Source organism: Lynx canadensis, chromosome C2 (genome assembly GCF_007474595.2).
Source record: "Lynx canadensis isolate LIC74 chromosome C2, mLynCan4.pri.v2, whole genome shotgun sequence".
NCBI classification, from domain to species: Eukaryota; Metazoa; Chordata; class Mammalia; order Carnivora; family Felidae; genus Lynx; species Lynx canadensis.
Window position 1 is genome coordinate 5,924,343 of NC_044311.2, and position 19,913 is coordinate 5,944,255.

General features: G+C 50.9%; 1 protein-coding gene and 1 pseudogene across 7 annotated transcripts in view; one reads left to right on the forward strand and one right to left on the reverse strand.

The window, feature by feature from the left end:
• CTDSPL (CTD small phosphatase like) overlaps positions 1–19,248 on the forward strand; it is a 121,144-nt gene extending 101,896 nt beyond the window's left edge. For 2 of the 7 annotated variants that reach the window (XM_030329371.1, XM_030329373.1), the window contains 5 exons: positions 4,043–4,099; positions 7,529–7,621; positions 11,728–11,913; positions 15,563–15,684; positions 16,658–19,248. In XM_030329371.1, the coding sequence (XP_030185231.1) occupies positions 4,043–4,099; positions 7,529–7,621; positions 11,728–11,913; positions 15,563–15,684; positions 16,658–16,724 (525 nt within the window). In that variant the 3' untranslated portion in view covers positions 16,725–19,248. Of the gene's footprint in view, positions 1–4,042; positions 4,100–7,528; positions 7,622–11,727; positions 11,914–13,798; positions 14,101–15,562 lie in introns of those variants that run through there. The other 5 variants (XM_030329374.1, XM_030329375.1, XR_003971720.1 and 2 more) reach the window with 4 other exon arrangements.
• Positions 1,192–3,523, reverse strand: LOC115523769 (annotated as a pseudogene).
• Positions 19,249–19,913: the final 665 nt, after the last annotated feature.

Below are 19,913 nucleotides of genomic sequence, written 5' to 3' on the forward strand. Positions count from 1 at the left end.
GAGAGAAAGAAAGAAAGAAACAAACAAACAAAGAAGAGGGAGGGAGAGAGACAGACGAAAGAAAGAAAGAAAAAGAAAGAAAGAAAAAGAAAAGGAAGGAAGGAAGGAAGATGGATAGATAGAGGCAAATGATGAAAAAGCTTAGAAATAGGGGATCTGTGTGTTGGAAGTAAGAAGTAGGGTCCTGGTCCTATTTTTCTTGGGGTGCTTCTGGAGATGAGCTGCTCCACTATCACTGGCCAGTTTGATCCCATTCCTCCTTGTACCCCAACCCGTGACACCCCTTACTTTGTGGAGAGATATGAAGGCACCCTCCATGGTTGGGGGGCGTGGGGGTTGTCTCACGTGAACCAGTCATTCCTTGACCATTGCAGGGGACGTTGGAAGAGCCATCAAATTTACCTGAAGAACTTTCTGTCAGAAACATCCTTCCTTATGCCTGCTTCTCACTAAACAGAAACCTTCCTTGATAGGACAAGGCCAGGCGGTTGTCTGTGAGTCCTTTGGGAGAGTAGAGGAGGTAACACACGTACTCTAGCAGTGAGACAGGCCACTGGGGCCTGGAGGTACCACCTCATTCCCCAGCACCCTGAGGGCCCTTCCAGGATTGGTCCCCTGGTTGCCATGACCTTATGTCCCAGCTCAGCTCTGAACAGCTTTGGAAGTTTTTTCTCCCCTGTGGGCAAGTTGCTCAGGACTTTTCAAAGGCCTCTGGAGGAAAGCCCTTTGGAGCAAGGGTTATTTGCCATTTCAGCCTGGACAGCTTCCTCCCAGGCTCTGGGAGTGTGGGCAATGCTGACCAGACTGCCCGAGGCTATGGAGGGTTCCTGACTCCAAAGGCAGGACCTTAAACAGCCCCTGATGTCTCCAAGGTCTGCTCAAAGAGCATTATACAGAAGCTGATGTGAACAGCGTCTCTTCATTTCTTCCCTCCCTGGCTTGCCTATATTTGCAAGCAGAATATCCTTTATTGTAGGGGCGGGGGGTGGGGGGGCGCTATTCAAATATACTTAACATACAGGGTTATATTAGTTTCAGGTACACGACACAGTGATTCAACAATTCTATACATTTCTCAGTGCTCATCAAGATACATGTACTCTTTCTTTTTCATCACAAAGGAGATTTTTTATTTGTCATCATTAAATGTCTGAATTTTAAACAGATTCTTACAGGCTCTTACCCATCAGCTCATTCAACGTTAGCACCGGTCTCATCCCCAGTAACTTCTCCAGAACTACCACCTTCAAACCATGAAGCTTCATGAGCTTTTCCAATTCAAACGTGGGCTTCTTCGGCATTTTTACTTTTCTTTTCTTTTTTTTTTTTTAATTTTTTTAATATTTAGTTTTGAGAGAGAGAGTGTGTGAACAAGGGAGGGGTTGCAGAGAGAGGGAGACACAGAATCGGAAGCAGTCTCCGGGCTCCGAGCTGTCAGCGCAGAGCCCGACTCGGGGCCCGAACTCACAAACCTGAGATCATGACCCGAGCTGAAGTCAGACACTTAACCGACTGAGCCACCCAGGTGCCCCAGCATTTTTAGTTTTCTAATGAAGACATCATGGGGTGGATAAATAGACTGACAAGCCTTTTCTGTGTCTTTTCCGATGCTGTCCGGAATCAATTTATTGACCAGTTCTTTCAAGTCATTTGCACCTCTCGGGTCATGATTTCCACCATCTTTTTCTGAACTCGGCGGACCTGTTGGTGCTGAGTGTAAGAGATCTTCTGAATCTGATTGTTGTTTTTGTTTTTTTTTTTAATAGCAAAACCAACACAAAACAGACAAAGCAAGTAACCATCAGTAGTCTTGACATCAATATGAGTTTCAATCATAGTCTGCCATTTTTTGACCACGGAGCACACTTTGTCACAGGAAAGATCCATGCCATGGATGTTTGGCAGTTTTTGCCCTGAACGTCCTCAGTAATTAGGTTGAATTTTCTAAATGCAACTTCATCATTCCGCAGATGAGCAGGGCTCACTTCAAAAACACGACCCTGGAGGCCATCAGATGCAATTTCGGTTCCTTGAGTCCTCGTGACTACTGTTTTTCCAGGATTTCTTATACTAAATGTAGCTGGTGCTTTCACATCCTACCAGTCTTTCTTAGAAAATGGTTCGACCACTTTCTTCGTGGCTGCCTTTTTGCCACCTTTCACAAGGTGCTTATTCTTCCCACTGCCGTGGCGCTGCTCAGGGAGCCAAAGGCCAGGTATGTGTGCTCTGAATCTCCTTTATCTATTTCACCCATCCTTCCACCCACCTTCCCTCTGGCAACCGCCTTTATTGTACAGTTTTTAATGTTCTGGGGCATTTCAGAGGCCTTGGAGAATCTGAAAGCTGTGACCTCTCTTGAGATCATACAACTGTAAACATACGACTGTTTCACACAGAGGCTCTTAGACCCAGGTTAAGAACCATGGCTTGGCATGGCCTCCTTTACATAGCATGTAAGAAGAAACCGAGGCTGAGGCTTGATTTGAGCTGGGGAATGGTTGTTCTCTTTTAATGTACTCTATGGAATATGATTTTGCAATCTAATAATGCCTTGTTAGAGTTTCTTCCTTCATGATTTTGTATTTTGGTTGTGGAATTATAAAATACTGAACTCATCCTTGGCCTTCCAACCACAAGAGTGAATAAACTGTAATCTTAAGCTTCAGGTACTCTATTGAGTGCTTAGCAATGGTTCTGTGATCTAGTATTTTCTGTTTACTTAGCAAAGAACAATGCACGTATGTACGATGATGGGCTTAATAAAAGCAGACCGCAGTTCAGATTCTGACCAGAGACTCTGCCCTGCACACCCCTGTCCGCACCCCTGCCCAATAGCCACCGCACACGTGCTGTCTTCCCTCTGTCTCTCTCCTATTTGTCCCAGGGGTTTGTGTTCTGAGTCTCTTGGGCCTGTTCATTGGAGTAGTTGCTACCTCATTTGCGGACTTCCATTTAGAACTTCATGTTAAACCTGGTATTGATTCACACGAGGACTGCCGAAATAATCATGTTTGCATTTTAAGTATCATTAGTATTGTCAAAGACTTATTTTAAATAGGCTTAAGTTTGTGGCTGTGCTGGGTATTGTGTTACTTAGAACAGAGCAATCCAGGGTGGGCCGGCTCTCCCCACTGCCCGGGGCAGGAGACGGTGCCAGGCAAGGCGGAAATCACTGCTGCTCAGGACCAGATGGAGCCATGGGCACACATCAGACCCATTACCGCAGCTGTGGAAGAGAGGAGAAACGAAGGTCCAGAGGGAAAGGAGCCGAGGCCGTGGCCTGTGGCCTCTGATTTCACCTCATGTCTGTGGCCCTGCTTTGTGTCCTGTGCTCAGCATCTCCTGCCCAGCAGCCCATCACAGGGCAGCTTACATCCGTGGGTCCAATACAAATCAGTTTCCCCCCAAGTCGCAAGTCCTCTGGGACCACTGGGCTCTCACCTCCTCCCCCTGGTGGCCAGTACTGGTTCCACACCATGTGGCAGGGCTCTAGGCGAGAACTGGAGTTTCTGAGGAGCCCCATTCTCTGGCCAGGCTGCCCTACCTTTGTTGTTTAGGCCAGGGAGATGATAGAGAGGTTGGACCGAGATGCTGAAAGTTTAACGATACTCAGAACAGAAAAAAATGTGCTTTCCTGCTTGTGCTTATTTTAAGGAATCAAAGCACACTTCAACATCCTTCACCTAAACTTTTTTCCAGGGACAGCTGGGTGGCTGTCGGTTAAGTGTCCAACTTCGGTTCAGGTCATGATCTCACGGGTCATGGGTTCAAGCCCCACGTTGGGCTCTGTGCTGACAGCTCAGAGCCTGAAGCCTGCTTCAATTTCTGTGTCTCCCTCTCTCTGCTCCTCTCCCGCTCATGCCTGCTTGCTCGCTCTCTCTCTCTCTGCCTCTCTCAAAAATAAATAAACATTAAAAAAAATATGTTTAGCTGTTTTTTCCAATAATAAAAACATTGGTCCAGGCAAACCTTATTCTTTCTAAAGTTTCCAATTTTATTTTGTTCTTTCGGATATATTAATTATAATTTCTTTTCTCTCTAGCCCATTAGTAATGCTGATTTTATTGTTCCGGTTGAAATCGATGGAACTATACATCAGGTAAGAAATCAAAACTAGATCTGAGCTGCAATTAGCATTTTTTGGTAATTACGTTTCCTATGAACTTAATTCTAAATTCCCATTTCATCAACACTTTTATTACTGAATCAAAAGGGAGCAAGCTTTGTAAAATAAATACAGTGATTTCCTGCTTTCTCTTTTTCACTGATGCATTTACTTTATATTGAGTGTATAAGGGAAACTATAATCCATTTGTAGATAGTAGATGTGGTTGCAAGTTGGAATAGTTCTTTGATTTGATTCAGACTTTTAGAAGTTTCCATATCCCCCACTGGCCTCGCTTGATGGTCTAATTAACTTCCTCATGTAATGGCTTTCGGCTACTCTCCTAGCAGGCAAAAGGAAAATGCCACAAGTACCCACTTATGGTGGGATGTTGGGAAGAGATGTCAATTTCCAATACCTGCCACTCCAGACTGATCTTGTCACTCCTACATCATGTTCTCCAGTGGATCTTTAGCAAAATCCCAACCAAAAGGATGTGTGTTTTTGGATCAGGAGACAACTTTGAATAAAGATGCCCTAGTTAATTGGCACGCATCTTTGTTCTGATGGTTTTTTTTCCCCTTATCTGCATGAAGCTTCTCCAGGAATAGCTTCATTTATGAACATACTGGAACACTGTGGGAAAACTCCTAGCCTTGGAAGTTGAGGAGTAGGGGCGATTTGTAAGGTTTTCCACAGGGATGGTGTGACCCTCTTCTTGTCGACCCAGGGTCTTAAAGGGAGAGTCTCTGGCCTGATTGTGTTTATATCCCAGGAAGGAAAATCTCTCTTGGTGCTTGAGCCATAACAGGATGTCTTTCCTTAACAACACCAGTAGTTTCCTTGGCCCTTGAGGACAGGGTGTCAGAGTTGATGTCTTGGAAATCAGCTGGTCCGACCATGTCGTTGTCCAGATGGGGAAACTGAGGCTCGGCCAGAGAAAGGGTTGGTTCAAGGTCACATCATGGAAAGAATTCAAATGAGACTTCCAGTCTTTTGCCTCCTGGCCCATGGCTCTTTTCCTGATACCCTGGTCCCTTCCCTTCCCAGGCAGGAGGTCTTGCCAGGAAGCTGGCCCTTGGAAAGGCAGCTTTATTTCTAGTGTCTCCACATGTCATGCTTTTAAAAGCCAGCAGGGAGCCAAAAGACAGGCACTTGGGCATTTAACATTTGCAAAAGCACCAACTGAATTAACTCAGCATCTGAGAAGCAGTTAAGGCTTCATTTATTACCTTGGCTTCTGCTACAAAATAAGGAGACAAAGGAGAGGCTGCCCACTGGCAGGGCAAGAATTAGGAGAGAAATTAATCCTTCCTTCTTACCTTGCAACTGTGAGCATGACCCTCAGGGCCTGACCTGCGACGGCCAGCCCACTCTCAAAGGAGCCACCCCGGCTCCCCCAGCCTCCCTCCAGACTGTACTGTGATTCATATGGCGATAGATCCTCCAGGGTCCCAGGGGTGGGATCAGAAACCCTCTCTCCTGAGGGAATGAAGCCACAGGCGCCAAGAGGAGGACCAAGGCCCTGGCGAAGGCCGTGGCCTCGTTCAAGTAATCCAGGATAGGCTGTGCAGGTCCCGATGGGCCTATTCTTGGTTACTTGCACGCGGACGCGGGCCTGGACGCCGGCATCCGGGCCCAGGACCTTCCTCTCTGCCAGAGGCACCAACACCAGAGTTCCCAAATCAGTCTCCTGCCCTCTGCATGTAGCAAAGCTTGCTTTCCAAGCAGCATTCCCGAGGAGACTGAGGACCACGGGCCGCACCCATTCCCTGGCACCGAGGAGCCTCATGGACAAAGCAGGGGCCTGGAGCTACTGCAGCCACAAGCCCTGCCCCAGCCCCACCCCCAGCCTCCCAGCTCCTCCCAGCCCTGCTGGCACCCCCGCCAGGCCTCTGGCCCTTCACTCCACCCGCGGCCACAGACCGTGCTTACCCCAGTCTTTCAGTGGGCCACAAGTTTCCCACCGAGTCCTGGCTCTGTGCAGAATTCTTCTGCCATGCACGCATCCCCTGTGTGGCACAGAGCCCCGTCCCCCCTCTGTGACTCCGTGGGACAGATGGCTGGCAACATCTGCCATTCACGGCCTCACATGTGCTCCCCCTGACCTGCCTTTCACACTTCCTCTTTAGCCCCTTCGTCTATCCCCCGTGTCTAAAGGGCTGGTCACGAAGGGCTCTGGCCTTGCTCTCACACCCAGGTACTTTCAGGCCAGGTCTCATGCTCCTACCGCTTCCTCTGCCTGGAAGCTTGCTTCTCATCCTTACCCGCCTGGTGAACTCTTGTTCATCCTGCAAGGCCCAGGCCAGATGTTACCTTCTGTGATTCCTTCCCCTTGAGAGGGGAGTTCATTGTCCTTAATTTATCTCTCTACTACAACTTGGACATGCATGCTCATTTTGATTTGTTCTTATTTGTATCTGCTCTAGACTGTGAGCTCTTCAAGGGCAAGGCCTGTGTTTTGTTCATTTTTGTAACTTCTTCAGGCTGAGCACAGAGCTGGGGCTCCGTGAATATGAGCTGAATTGAATTTTAATAAGTTTGATTTATTTTAGGGAAGTGGCTAATTTCACATGGAATTTATTCAAGTTTTAATTAGTTCTTCCCTCCTCCCACCTTCCCTATCTTCTCTCACCAGCTTTGCCTTGTCTCCCATTTCCCTGGTCTCCTCAGATTTGTTCAGGTTCCCCAGTCAGGAGCACAGAGCCACCCAGCCACTCCAGGAAAGCCTCTTCTTTGCCCCCCTCTGCCTGGAGGCCCCTCCTGATGGGGCCCTGGGAGTAGGCTGGCGTCACGTCCCCCAAAGTCTATTTCTGTACCGAGCTCAAGTAGAGTCACCTTTGTGGCGTCAAGTGGATGGCTTCCCACACTGACAGGGAAGGCACCTCTCGCCTCTTTGCTGGGCCTGCGCTCCCACCCCAGGCCTTTCTGGCGAGAGAGGGGTTCCAGTCGAGGGTACGAGGTGGCCGCTTGTCCCAGAGCTGCCAGACATTGGGTCGGGCCTGGACGTCTGAATGGATGGCCCCTGGGCTGGAGCCTGTGTCCACATAGGGCCTGACCCACAACACGTACTGAGAAACACGGGTGAGAGAAGGAGCCGTTTCGCACAAACACGGCACAACCCTTCTACTTACTGGTTCTGAAAATCCCTAAGACCCCCAGTACCGCGGTCAGCTTCCCTTTCCCTCTTCAGCGGAGGGTGCACCAGACTCAGACCGGGAGCCCGGTCTGAGGAGTGTGTGTGTGGCCTAAAGTGCCGCATCTGACTGTGTAGCCCTCATACAGTTGGGGTGTCCCCCCCACCCATAGAGCTGGGGACAGCAAGCAGTTCCCTTTTAAGGAATTCTTCCTACGTGGGTGTTGGGCCCAGGCCACCCCAGCAGCTGCCATGACTGACCAGCCTGCTGTTTGCTGCCGTTGCAGGTGTATGTGCTGAAGCGGCCCCACGTGGATGAGTTCCTCCAGAGGATGGGCCAGCTCTTTGAGTGTGTGCTCTTTACTGCCAGCTTGGCCAAGGTACGTCCTGCTCCCAGCTGGGCTCCCCCAGCCCCTCCACCCTGACCCCCTGTCTGCCAGGCAGCCCTCTGTTAAGGTGTGGGAAGCTGTTTCCATGGTGACAGTTTCCCACCCCAGATGGGATGGATGCAGGCCACGTGCACAGCGCCAGCCTGAAAGGCTTCTGGGTTATTACCATGGTGACAGGGAGCCTTTGGAACAAATGCTCCGTGAAGTTGCTGCCTGCAGCCGCCTCAAGCTGGATGTCCACAGACCAGGAAATCAGTGTGTCCCGTGTAACTGGGAAAGGGCATCTGCCCCTCGGCTGTTGACTGGCAGACCCTTGCTAGGGGCTCAAGCCTTTGCGTCCTCCATTGGCTTACACAGGTTTGGGGAAGGATAAGTGTCCAAGACTTAGCCACATGCACGGGCCAGAGGAGGGTTCTGACTGCCCTAGTGAGCCATGTGATCTCGGACAAGTGACTTCACTTGTCTTGACTCCATTTCTTCTAGAAATTGGGGATGATTTCCTCTACCACATGGGGTGGATCAAATGAAATAATACTTGTAAAGGGCAGAGCGTCGTGCTTGACTCATTCAGCAAACGTTCCTGGAGCACTGTTGTGCTCCATAGGCCCTGCGGGCACTGTCACGCGGTAAGTCTCCTGGTGCTCAGGGTTTAATTATCATAATTATTAATGGTGACAAAATAATCCACATGTTTTGGCCTTATAGCTTGGTATGAATCTTTGACCCAGCGTCTACACTGGCTCTAACCAAAGAGAGTGGTTTCTTTGCCCTTCCCCACTGTTTAAAGGAAGTAGCAGGTGCATAGGACGACCCCCCCCCCACCCCCGTATGGTTATGTCTGCCCTTTCACAGGTATGCTGAGGTGCTGTGCCTCAGGTGGAGAGGGCGGGCCCCACTCCTCAGAGGAGATCCTTGCCATGACCACCCCTCAAATCCTGACTCTGATGGGGCCAGCGCCATCATTTGTTGGTGGCACCACCAGGGTCCCCGTGGGCACCTTGGGGACTCTGAAGTGGCCCCAGAGATGAGCTTTGTGGGGCGCAGGTTAGCAATCTGCTCATCTCCAGACCTGCTGCAAGGACTCTCCCCTTCCCCACCCCCTACAATGTCCTGGCTCTGGGTGGCTCCCTTCTCCTCTGCGTGCTGGGGACTCTGACCCCAGGTGCCCAGACATACCGCTTTGCCAGACGGGGCATTCCTGGTCTGAATCATGTCTCAGTCACGGCTGAGATGAGAGGGAGCCCCACCTGCACAACGTTCTGCCAGACTCATTGGCAGGCCTTAGGGCATGAGCTCGGTAGAAAGGGAATCCAAAAGCTAGGCCTCACTTTGGCCTACTAAAAAGAGCATGGCCTTGGGGAAGACATAATCTTCCCCAGTGGGCGCTCTTTCCCATGAATGGCACCAAGACGAACCGTAGCGTGGATGGGTCTCCTGGCGGGGCTCTGGGGCCCCGAGGAGCCTGAAGTGACAACTGCAGAAATAACAAACAGGAAGATGGCACCGGTGTGGTAGATTAAGAATTGGGGGGTGGGGGTTAGGAGGGCGTTTGGGGGGGAAGCTGGCAAAATTGAAACACTCTTTCCCGGCAGTAGCCGCCAGCGCTTAAACATCCTTGTTCAGTCTCTTCCTGCACGTCTCCCACCTGCGCCTCCACCTGTCTCTCCAGCCCTTCCCTCACTGCTACTCCAGCCTGGCTCAGCTGAGTCGGCTCCCAAGTGCAGCCTTCCGGCCCTTTCCTCCCTGATGCACAAGCTCTGCAGACAGGTGGGCGCTCCCCGGTTCTTGGCTCTGGGCTCAGCTCCCAGCCAGCACCATTGGTGCCGTGGACCTCCTGGCCCACAGCCCAGAAACCCACAGGAGCCCTGAGCTGATGTCAGAGCCCTTCTATGTCTGTTTCCTCATCTAAGTTTCCTTTTTGATTCGTTCACCCAACAGATACTTGCTTAGAACCTCCTGTGTGTCGGGCTCTGTACTAGGCACTGGGGATACGGCAGAGAACAAAGGAGACAGAGCCCCTGCCCTCATGAAGCTTACATTCTCCACATCTACCTCTAAGGCCTGGAGCCCCCAGACTCAGACGTTCTCTTGAAGGATGTATGCCACCGCCAGTGTTCACAATTATGCGGAAATTAATCACTATTTCCACCTAGAGTCAGCCTCCTAGTACCGGTGGGTACTGCCCTTTCCAGCGGAAAACTGCAGTGCCTGCCTGGTCAGCAGGAAATGGCCTGCTCCTGGACTCTGTCCCCTCGGGATGTGTCTGGGGAAAGGAGGACATTGCCACAGAGTTAGAGCTGCTGCCCGTAGGCCCGTAGCCCCACATCCTGCAGCATGCTGGCATTTCTCTGCACCCCGGGGGCTGCTGTGCATTCCGGGTACTTCCTGCCTCCCTGGCAGAGTTGCTGGTCTTTGTGCTGTCACCTCTCTTTCACTTCCAGCCCCAGCCACTCAGTGGGAACCCCGTCTTTTCTTTTTTTTTTTTTTTTTTTTTTAATTTTTTTTTTTTTCCAACGTTTATTTATTTTTGGGACAGAGAGAGACAGAGCATGAACGGGGGAGGGGCAGAGAGAGAGGGAGACACAGAATCGGAAACAGGCTCCAGGCTCCGAGCCGTCAGCCCAGAGCCTGACGCGGGGCTCGAACTCCCGGACCGCGAGATCGTGACCTGGCTGAAGTCGGACGCTTAACCGACTGCGCCACCCAGGCGCCCCGAGAACCCCGTCTTTTCGACATCTTCACTTATGAAGATTTTCCCTCAGGGATGACCTCTTTATTTCTTTACCCGGTTCAGCTTGCTTTGGGAAAATCCCCCAGGCCATGAGAGAAGGCCAAATACGGTGAGCCCCACACTCCCTCCCATAAAACTCGTGGGCTCTGCGGGGCACCTGGGTGACTCAGTCAGTTGAGTTTCTGACTCTTGATTTCGGCTCAGGCCGTGATCCCGGGATGGTGGAACTGAGCCCCGCACCAGGCTCTATACTGAGCATAGAGCCTGCTTGGGATTCTCTCTTTCCCCTTCTCCCTCTCTCTCTCTCTCTTTCTCTCTCTCTCTCTCTCTCACTGAAAAAGCAAAACAGAGTTGAAAAAAAACCTCCTGGGCTTCAAGTAAACAGAAGTGGGTGTCTGGGCACCGTCCCTGTGCTGGTGCTGGTCTGGCCCAGCTCCTCAGAGAGCACGCGTAGGAGGCAGTGCGGCCTCATGCCACACAAGCCAGATGCAGAGTCTACTCATTCGTTCGGTGACAAAACTAGTGTTTACTGAGCCCCCACCATGAGGTGGGCACGGTGCAAGGTGCCCGGGACATCCTGGTGAACACGCAGACAAGGCCTGCGCTCCGGCCAGAGAAGAGAAAATCCGGTAATCCCTGGGGGTGGTGAGCTCTGTGAAGGAAGCCACCGTGAGACCCCAGTAGCCAGAAAGGGAGGTATAGGTGGCTCTACGTGGGTGGTAAGGAAAGCCAAGACCCGAAAGGCGAAGGGACAGAAGGAGAAGTTTGTGCAGAGACCTGAGGAGGGAATGTTGCGTGCGGAGGGAGCATTGGTGCAGGGGTTCTGACCACGTTCAAGGCCAGTGCGGCTCGGGTGACGAGCTGGAGCTGAGCGGGGGCACACGTCACGTAGCCGTGGCCGTGCGGGACAGGGCGGGCCCCGAGGAGTGCGGGCCTTACTCCAGGGCCAGTGGGTCTGCGGCGGGGTGTCGTAAGCAGGGGTGATGGGACATGAGAGGAGCAGCTGCGTGGGCTGCAAAGGAGACGCAAGGGGGAGCGGGCAGGCCCTTTGAGAGGCTCACGCAGCTGGCCCAGGCAGAGGTTACACACACCGGGAGCCGGGCGGCATACACACAGATGCAGGTGGATTCAAGATACTCTCGGTGGCGGAACCGCCAAGAACTTCTGACGGACTGGATATGAGGAGTGAGAGAAGTTGAAGCAGCCAGGCTGTCTTACACACATGGAGAGGAAGGCGAGCAGGATCCTAAAACATGTCCAGTTATGTAAACCCCTGTCTGGAAAAGTAATGTGGATCTTGCTGCAGTAGGGCAGGTCTCTGGGCTCTTCCAGGCGCCCGGCCTTCACCACGACTCCTGATTTCCAGTACGCAGACCCCGTGGCCGACCTGCTGGACCGCTGGGGCGTGTTCCGGGCCCGGCTCTTCAGAGAATCGTGCGTCTTCCATCGTGGCAACTACGTGAAAGACCTGAGTCGCCTGGGCCGGGAGCTGAGCAAAGTGATCATCGTGGACAATTCTCCGGCCTCCTACATCTTCCATCCTGAGAACGCAGTAAGTAGCCCCGGGGAAGAGCACGGGGGGGGGGGGGGGGGGGGGCGGCCAGCTTCGCCTTCCTGCTCTCAAGCATCTGCACCAGCTCTCTTGGCCTGGCCTTGGTGAAACCCCAGCTCTGCCACTTAGCAGTTGCATGACACTGACCCAGTTCGTTCACCTCACTGAGCCTTAGTTGCCTCGTCCACCAAATGGGAATTCTGGGGGTGCTGACCCATAGGAGGGTCGGAGGATCGAGCGTGGCAGAGCGTGGAAAGCACTTGGAACAGTGCCTGTGATGGGTGAGTGCTCAGTGGGGCTGCATCTTAGCGTTGTTAATGTTGTTCCTGAGAAGGGTTCCGTCGCGAACCTCCTGGAGCTGGCTCATGGCTCCCGTAGACTCAAAAGGCCTGGCTACCTCTTCAGCAGAAGACGTTCTTAAACAAGAATGAGTGAAACACCTCGATAAAGGCCTTCAGACAAGCCTGCCAAGCTTTCCCACCTCACAATGATGTCTGAAAAGTGTACAGTGGGGACATCTCCTACCTAAAACTCCCCGGAGTGTGACAGTTCCCAGTGCCTGCTCACTGGGTGCAGCATGACTGTCCAAGCAAGAGAGACATGCTCTCCCACCTCCCGTCCTACGTTTCCAGGGAAAGGGAGGTCAGCCAACCCCGCTGGTGACTGCCAGCCATCGGCAGGACCGCCACACTGGCCCTCAGCTCAGGCAGCCTTTCCCGGAGAGCAGGCTTCCTCCCGAGCCTGGGCTTCTCACACTAAACAAAAGACCCCCCCAGCGTCCTTTCCTTGAATCCAGAGCTCTGTGGCTCCCCATATAGCAAAGAACTGAGTTCAAGCTAGATTCAGTTAGTGAGCAATGATTATTTGAGTAAACGTTCCAAATTTATTATATTTACATGCATTCATTATAGTGAGTTAATCAAATTCATCGTAATGCATTCTGTCATGTGTCTCTTAACAGATAAGGATTACTTCTTAATACAATCACAATTCCATTATCCCATCTGACAGAGCTAACAGTTTCTTAATACTCTCTAATATCCAGACTGTGTTCATGTTTTCCTTATCATCTCGAAATGTCCTGCATTTGGACTGTTTGAATCAGAACCAAGCAAGGTCCGTGCACTGCTTTGGTTAATAATGCGTATAATCTTAATAATTCTCCCTCCCCTCTCCCTTTTTCTTCCGTCCTGTTTACTGGTTGAAGAAAGTCTAGTTATTTGTCTTACAGAAATGTCCTCTCTTCTGGATTTGTCTAGTTGCAGCCTCGTGCTGTTTTCCCATGTTTCCCTTGAACAAGTACTTAGAGCACGACTGCCTGATTCAGTGCAGGTTCGGTTTTGTTTTTTCAAGAACACATCACAGGTGGTATTGTGTACTTAGTATGCTATCACATCAGGAGGCATATCATGTCGGGCTGTCCCACTTTTAAAGACTTCAAATTGATCTTTGGAGTCAGGTGTTGTTAGCCTGATCCTACTGTTTTTAAATTTCCCATCAACCTTTGACCTAGAAATTGAGCGCTCGTTGATGATCATTGCCTACATCAACTATTTCATTAAGAATTGCGAAATGGCGATTTCTAAATTCTATCATTCTTTCCACATGTGTTGGCCAGAACTCCCCCCCCCTTTTTTTGTTTAAATCGAATTTGCCCTCGTCGACTACTTGATTACCCTAAATTCAGTTTGAATGTTTGAATCGGGAAGTCAGGGTAATGTCTTGGTTCTTTTTCTTTAATTCTTTAATCTTCAGAGTAATGAGTCGATGGTCTAGCAGCTTCCAAAAGTAGCCAGTGAATTTTGGGGGAGGGGGGCATTATGATGAACTCAAGCATTTTTCATTGTTATAACTTAATACATTTATTATTCTTTTGTATGCTCAGATGTTCGTTCACCTTTGGACAGCGGACATCCCTTCAAATAACAATAGTCTTTGAAAGCTTCCCGCTTCTGGTGCAGCAAGATATTCCAGGCTCGTCTTGTCCGTTTCTTACCTCCACCCTGGAATCAACCACTTTTCTATAGAGCCTTGTTCCTATTAGTGGGAATGGTATTGAGAGACCACAGTTTGGATGGACTCTCATTGTTGCTGAGATGTCCTTTGCTTCTGGCCTTTTATACTAGACAGAGCTAACATATATATATTTTTAGAATTAAAATTAAATCATAAATTCATATTGTTTTTCCAGTTCAGTGTTATAACAGTTTTTATTTAGTTTCTTTGGTTTTATTTTTGTATTTGTATCTCCTTCTCTTGTGCTGAAATTCTGGGTTCCTAAATATATTAACACTTCATTACATATTTGACTTATTCTATAGTATATGTTTAATAGTTTCCAAATAGAGTACTAATATTATTACCACTACTAAGACAATTGCACGCACTTAGGGTGTCTTTGAGAAATGTACGGACAGAACACTACGTTTTAAAATCACTTGAAATAATTCTCGGTGTGGTTATGTCACCAAGTTTATATGCACCTTGGGTTCATTTTTTATTGCTTTCTTTTCTTAATGGTTTAATTTTATTTCAATTATGTAACACATTTCCATGATTCCAACGTCAAAGCTACCAACAGAGATAAATTTGGAGAAGTCTTGTGTCCATGTCTGCCTTCTCCCTCTTTCCTGCCCTTCCCCTAGGAGTAGTCATTTTTTTGTTAATCCTTACCTTCTTTATATATTTTTTTATTTTGAGAGAGAGAGAGAGAGAAAACACAAGTGGGGGAGGGGCATAAAGAGAAAGAAAGAGAATCCCAAGCAGGCTCCATGCTGTCAGCACAGAGCCCAATGTGGGGCTCAGTCCCACGAACCGTGAGGTCATGACCTGAGCTGAAACCAAGTTGGATGCTTATCCGACTGAGCCACCCAGGCACCCCTATTTTTTAATTATACAATGAATCGTTTCGTTTCTGAGCAGTCCTTCAAAGGGCCCAAAATGTTACTTTTGTGAACTCCTTCGCTTTCCCCAAATTCCTTTTTACATCTCTTCTTTTGCACCACTGGCTGCTACCCATTACCACCACCACCCCCCACGTCTGAAACTAAGGGAAAATCCTGTCTGTGCCCAGAGCTCAGACTGTCCTGAAATTTTATACTTCTCCTTTTAACTGATCGCTGCTAAGGATGGGAGGAAATTCTCTGCTTTTGGCTGTGCGGCACAGTCGGAAGCCTCGCCGTGCCCGGTTTGTGGGCTCCGTGGTGTCGGTGGCCGGCAGGTAGCTGTGGCTCCAAGTGCTCTGAGGGGTAAGGAGCTGTTGGACGCAGTGGAAAGAGCTTTTGAAACTGGCAGGTGGCAAGGCCAGCTCTCATACGCTCCGCGCCGTGGCCACCTTTTCTGTGGCAGGAGAGCAAAACAAGCGGACGCGCACACACTGACATTTACACTTCACTTAAAAAGCAAACCCACTGAACTCTGCCTTCTTCCTCAACCAGGTAGCTCTGGACCCACCTTAGTTGGGACGGGAGAGAACAAACAAGATGGTGACGATGATGCTTTTTAGACACCCGTCCTCCTTACCAAAGAAAATGCTAAACGTGCGGGCACCAGTCGGGCTAGGAGCTGCCCCCGGTGCCGGGCACGGGGCTAGGAGCTGCCCCCGGTGCCGGGCACGGTTCAGCTGCCCCCTCCACACCCTGTCTTCCAGGTGCCCGTGCAGTCCTGGTTCGATGACATGACGGACACAGAGCTGCTGGACCTCATCCCCTTCTTCGAGGGCTTGAGCCGGGAAGACGACGTGTACAGCATGCTGCACAGACTCTGTGACAGGTAGCGCCGGCCTCCGCCCGCCCCGCCCGTGCGCTCGGGGACCTCGGCCTCGGGGACCTGCCTGGAGCGAGGACACTCCGTGCTCCGGGCCGCGAGGTCACAGTGGCCATACCTACCTGTTTTATTTTTTAAGAACAGAAACACTATTTTAAGATGAACTCTTTTAACAGATTTCATAAAGGGACATGCATTTTACGGTATTTGCTTTTCTTAAAACATACCAAAAAGAAAAAAATGGAAAAAAAAAAAAAAAAAAGAAAAAGCTTGATATCTATCGGACTTCCTTTCAACTGCCCATCCCCCCTTCCAAGCAGACAACCGGTCCCTTTCTATCCCAGCTCGGAGCAGCTGACCCAACTCAGAATCTCTTTCCTACAGGATGAAGTGCCTTTTTGAATGTTATTTTAAGCTGAGAGTTAATTTTTCTACACAACATATTTCCAGACATCTTTTAGTCTTTTATTGTCTTAGATTCTCTAAGAAGACAACTACGACAATTTTCTAGAACCTGGGGGGGCGGGGCGGCTAGGGCTGGAGGTGAGTCATAGAAGCCTGTCTCCCAACAGGTGTGACCGCTCAGACGCCCTGTGGCATGTTGTAGGGCCGGGCTCCCTCCCGACAGGAGTCGCGGCGACCACGACCACGGCGGTGCCTCCATTCGTTACTGACCCGGTTTGGAATGTATCTGCAGTTGTGCGGCTCGGCCCTTTAGGGAACGACAGCTTCTTTTATGTTATTGCTATTGTTTCTGATGGGGACACGTTTGTCTTGAGGTCCCAGTCTGCCCCCTTGAAAAGTGGCATCGTCACTTCTGCTCCCACACGACTGCCGTACTCCTGTGTGTTTTCTGTTGTGTCGTCGTCGTTCTGGGTAGAGCAGTTACCAGAAACTCTGAAACCCTTGGATATTTAAAAAAAAAAAAAAAAAACAACCTGTTTATTGATTTTTTTAAAAATGTTTTCCTTTCCAAAAGCTGGATACATACGGAGCTGTTTGGGAATTTTCTTTGCTGCTATTGCGCTGCCACCAAAAGGAATTGACCAGCGGCTGTTACACTGTTCTTTGCCACTGTGCCTATGCTCAGAATCTGCTCACTGCTAAGCTGCAGACTCGGACAGGGTCAGAAACGTAGGTGTCCCACCCCACCGCAGGACTGCACCAAGAGTCCCCCTTGCCCGGCTCTGGCCATGGGAGTTCAGAAGGGAGCAAAGACAAAGGGGCCAGCGCGCCACACGGGCGTGGTGTTGGTTTCCGACTGCAGTCGACATCAGAGACCGTGACGAGCCGACCGTTCTCTCTCGAGAACCCGTGGCCTCCCCCAGCCACCCCGCTGACGTGGCCCAAGTCCCCTCTTGGTCTTCTCTTTTGAAGCACAGCCTGGGGTTGGGGAAACCTGTCCAGAGGTGGAACCCCTCGCCCCGAGCCAGGGAGAGGAAGGGTGCCCTCCCCGGGCCGGGGCTTCCTCTGCAGCCTTTCCCAGTGACAAGACAGTCTATAAAGTATTGCTCTTAAAAGTAATTTAGAAGAACCCTTTCGTGTCGGCACCATTGCCTTAGTCCTCTGTGGGTTGGGCCTCCGCCAGAGTTCTGGTGGAAGCGACTGGCGCTAGCAAGTGTGGAAATGGGGGTCGAAGTAAAATTTTGTTCTCGCTTTCGTTCACAAGATAACGAAGCCAGCTGCCAATCGTGTCCTCCCAACAGCACTTTGGGCCGCGGACTGCCGTGCATTCAGAAGAGAAATAAGTATTCGGGGGTGACCGGGTCCCCCAGCTTTCTGAGTGTGCAGAATCCAGTAACCCACATGCCAGTTAAAGTAGAAACAGCCCCTTGCTCGCATCAGCACAGACCACGGCAGTTCCATGGTGGATCTGCACACGCCATAACCCTTGATCTGGAAAACTAGTCATTAAGTCAACCCGCTGCCTTAAATGTCTCGAATGTTGCAGTCCAGTGTCTGTCGTGTGTTGCAATCCACACAGAAATCGGTCCTGGTGAGAGCCCCAGACCCTCAGCCATGCCCTCTTCTCTGCTGGCACCATGAGGTCTTCTCTGGAACAGGGGGCAGAGAGGACGAAGTTCTAGAGTATTTCAGGGGAATCGGACCTAGGAACAGTGTCCCACTTCTCAGAGACGGAGTGAAGACACTGGCAAGCTTGAGCCAAACACTGCACCTAGTAGTTCTTGAAACCGTGAGCACCATTGCACGATTGTGGGGGATGGAGCCCGGTTCCTGCCATCACAGGACACAGAGTGTCTCGGGGAGTGGGGGGGCCAGCAGACCCCCCCCCCGAGGGTTCTGGATTCTGTGCACCTTATTCGACCACACTCCAAAATTCCATTTTTGTTTTAACCCTCGATTCTGCTTTGTGTACATAACCAGAATATCTAGATCTCTCTCTATATTTTTAATCATCTACATGTAAATGAAGCAATAGAATTCTAACATAAGGCCAAGAAATGAGATGAATGTTTGGGGTTTATGTTTTTTAAGGTAAATACGGGTATTGTTTTTAATTATTACCTTTTATTAAATTGTGGGCTTTAAAACCTAATGAACCCTATTAGCTATTTCTCTGTGCCATATTGCTTCCCATGTTACCAAAATACCCACCCCCCCCCCCGCCCCAACTCTTCAACCAAAAGAGAAACCCAACCTCCTGAGTCTCCACGGCCCTTTTGGTACCAGGTTAATATATAGTCTCCTGGACAAGTATTTTTTACATTAAGATCTGGGACGAGATATGTTGGGTTGTGGACTCCGCCCCGGTGATGTTATGCCGTCTCTGGCCGGGCCTTGAGTGGAGGTGCCCAGGCATCCGAGGTTGTCACTGCTCTGCCTTCCGTTGTTCGGGAATCCTCCGTGCTGGTCTGCGGTTTCACACATTAGCTGTTTGTAAACCATGTATCTGTATCCCAAGGAGGAACACCACTTGTCACAACCCATGGTTGGTGGGGAAGCTCCTTTGACACAGTGCAGTTTTGATGAGGTGACTTTGGAGACGTGAGGCCCTGATGACACTGACTTGTCATGGTTGCAGCATTTGAACTGCTGGTCTGGAAAAAGAAATCTGTAAGTCTATATAACCTGGCAACATCGAAGACCCTCTATTTTTAAAGACGGCCCTCTGATAAAATCTAGAACCACACAGCCCTATAGGGTCAAACACTCGTGACGTTTGTGCCTCTGCTTTTAAAGGTGCTGTGATGGGCAGTTGGCATGCCAGGGTTCGAGAAGAGAGTGGATGGCTTGACGTGCTTGCAGTTACCCGAGCAAAAGCCACTGGCTGCCTCTGCTCCTCTCTCGCTGTAAATTTGATGGGGTCCGTTCCTGTTCGTTCTCCAGGGAGCTTCTCTGCAGACTAACACCCCCCTCCCCCCACCCGTAGTGGAGATTCTGGTGCCTGGGTAGTCGTGGATTCCTGTTGGACATTTGAATGTGATAAACAAGCCAGCGTTACTTGGGAAATACTACATGTGGAATGTGCACGTTTCCAGGGGCGAGCCTTGTCGGTCGAGAGGTTTGCAATGATTTCCTTCCTGCCAAAAATAAACACGTGAAACTGCGCCCTCTTGTGGATGGACTGCTTCTCCGGCGCCGGCGTCTCTTCCCCCTCTGTTCCCTCCCCCTGCGCGGCCTCAAGCCAGCGCCTCGGGGCTCCTGGGGCCCCAGCTTGGGCAGACCGGGGGGGGGGGGGGGGGGAGGGGGCGGGCTGCAGCAGACGGGGGGGGGGGGGGAGGGGGCGGGCTGCAGCAGCCCCAGGGGGCGTGCACCATGACCCCAGGGGAGGCTGGAAAACTGTCCCGCCCAGTGTTAAGCCCCCTGGTGGCATCTCCCCAGTCGGAAGCAGTGTGGCTCCCCCTGTGGCTCCCCGCTTCCACACGCAGAGAGAACCACAGCACCCCCCCCTCCCCGGGCGCCCCGTCGGCGCCGCCAGCGTTGTGTGTGGAGTAAGGTACCCTAAACCCAGAGCCCTTGGGCGCGCTGCCTGAGATGCTGGGATTGCCAGCTGGAGCACAGCAAGGGATAGAAAGAGTAAGGATATTCAAGACCGCGTCCCCCCAGTGGGACACCCTCCAGGCCCTGCCCTCAGCCCCTCTGTGCACGAAGGTGAGAGGGGCAGCCAGTGCCCCTCTGCCGGGGAGTCGCGGCAGAGCCAGGGCATGGCCACACCACTCTCGGGACTGTTTCTTCATAGAGCTCCCTGATTCAGATAGCAAAAGACACCGGTG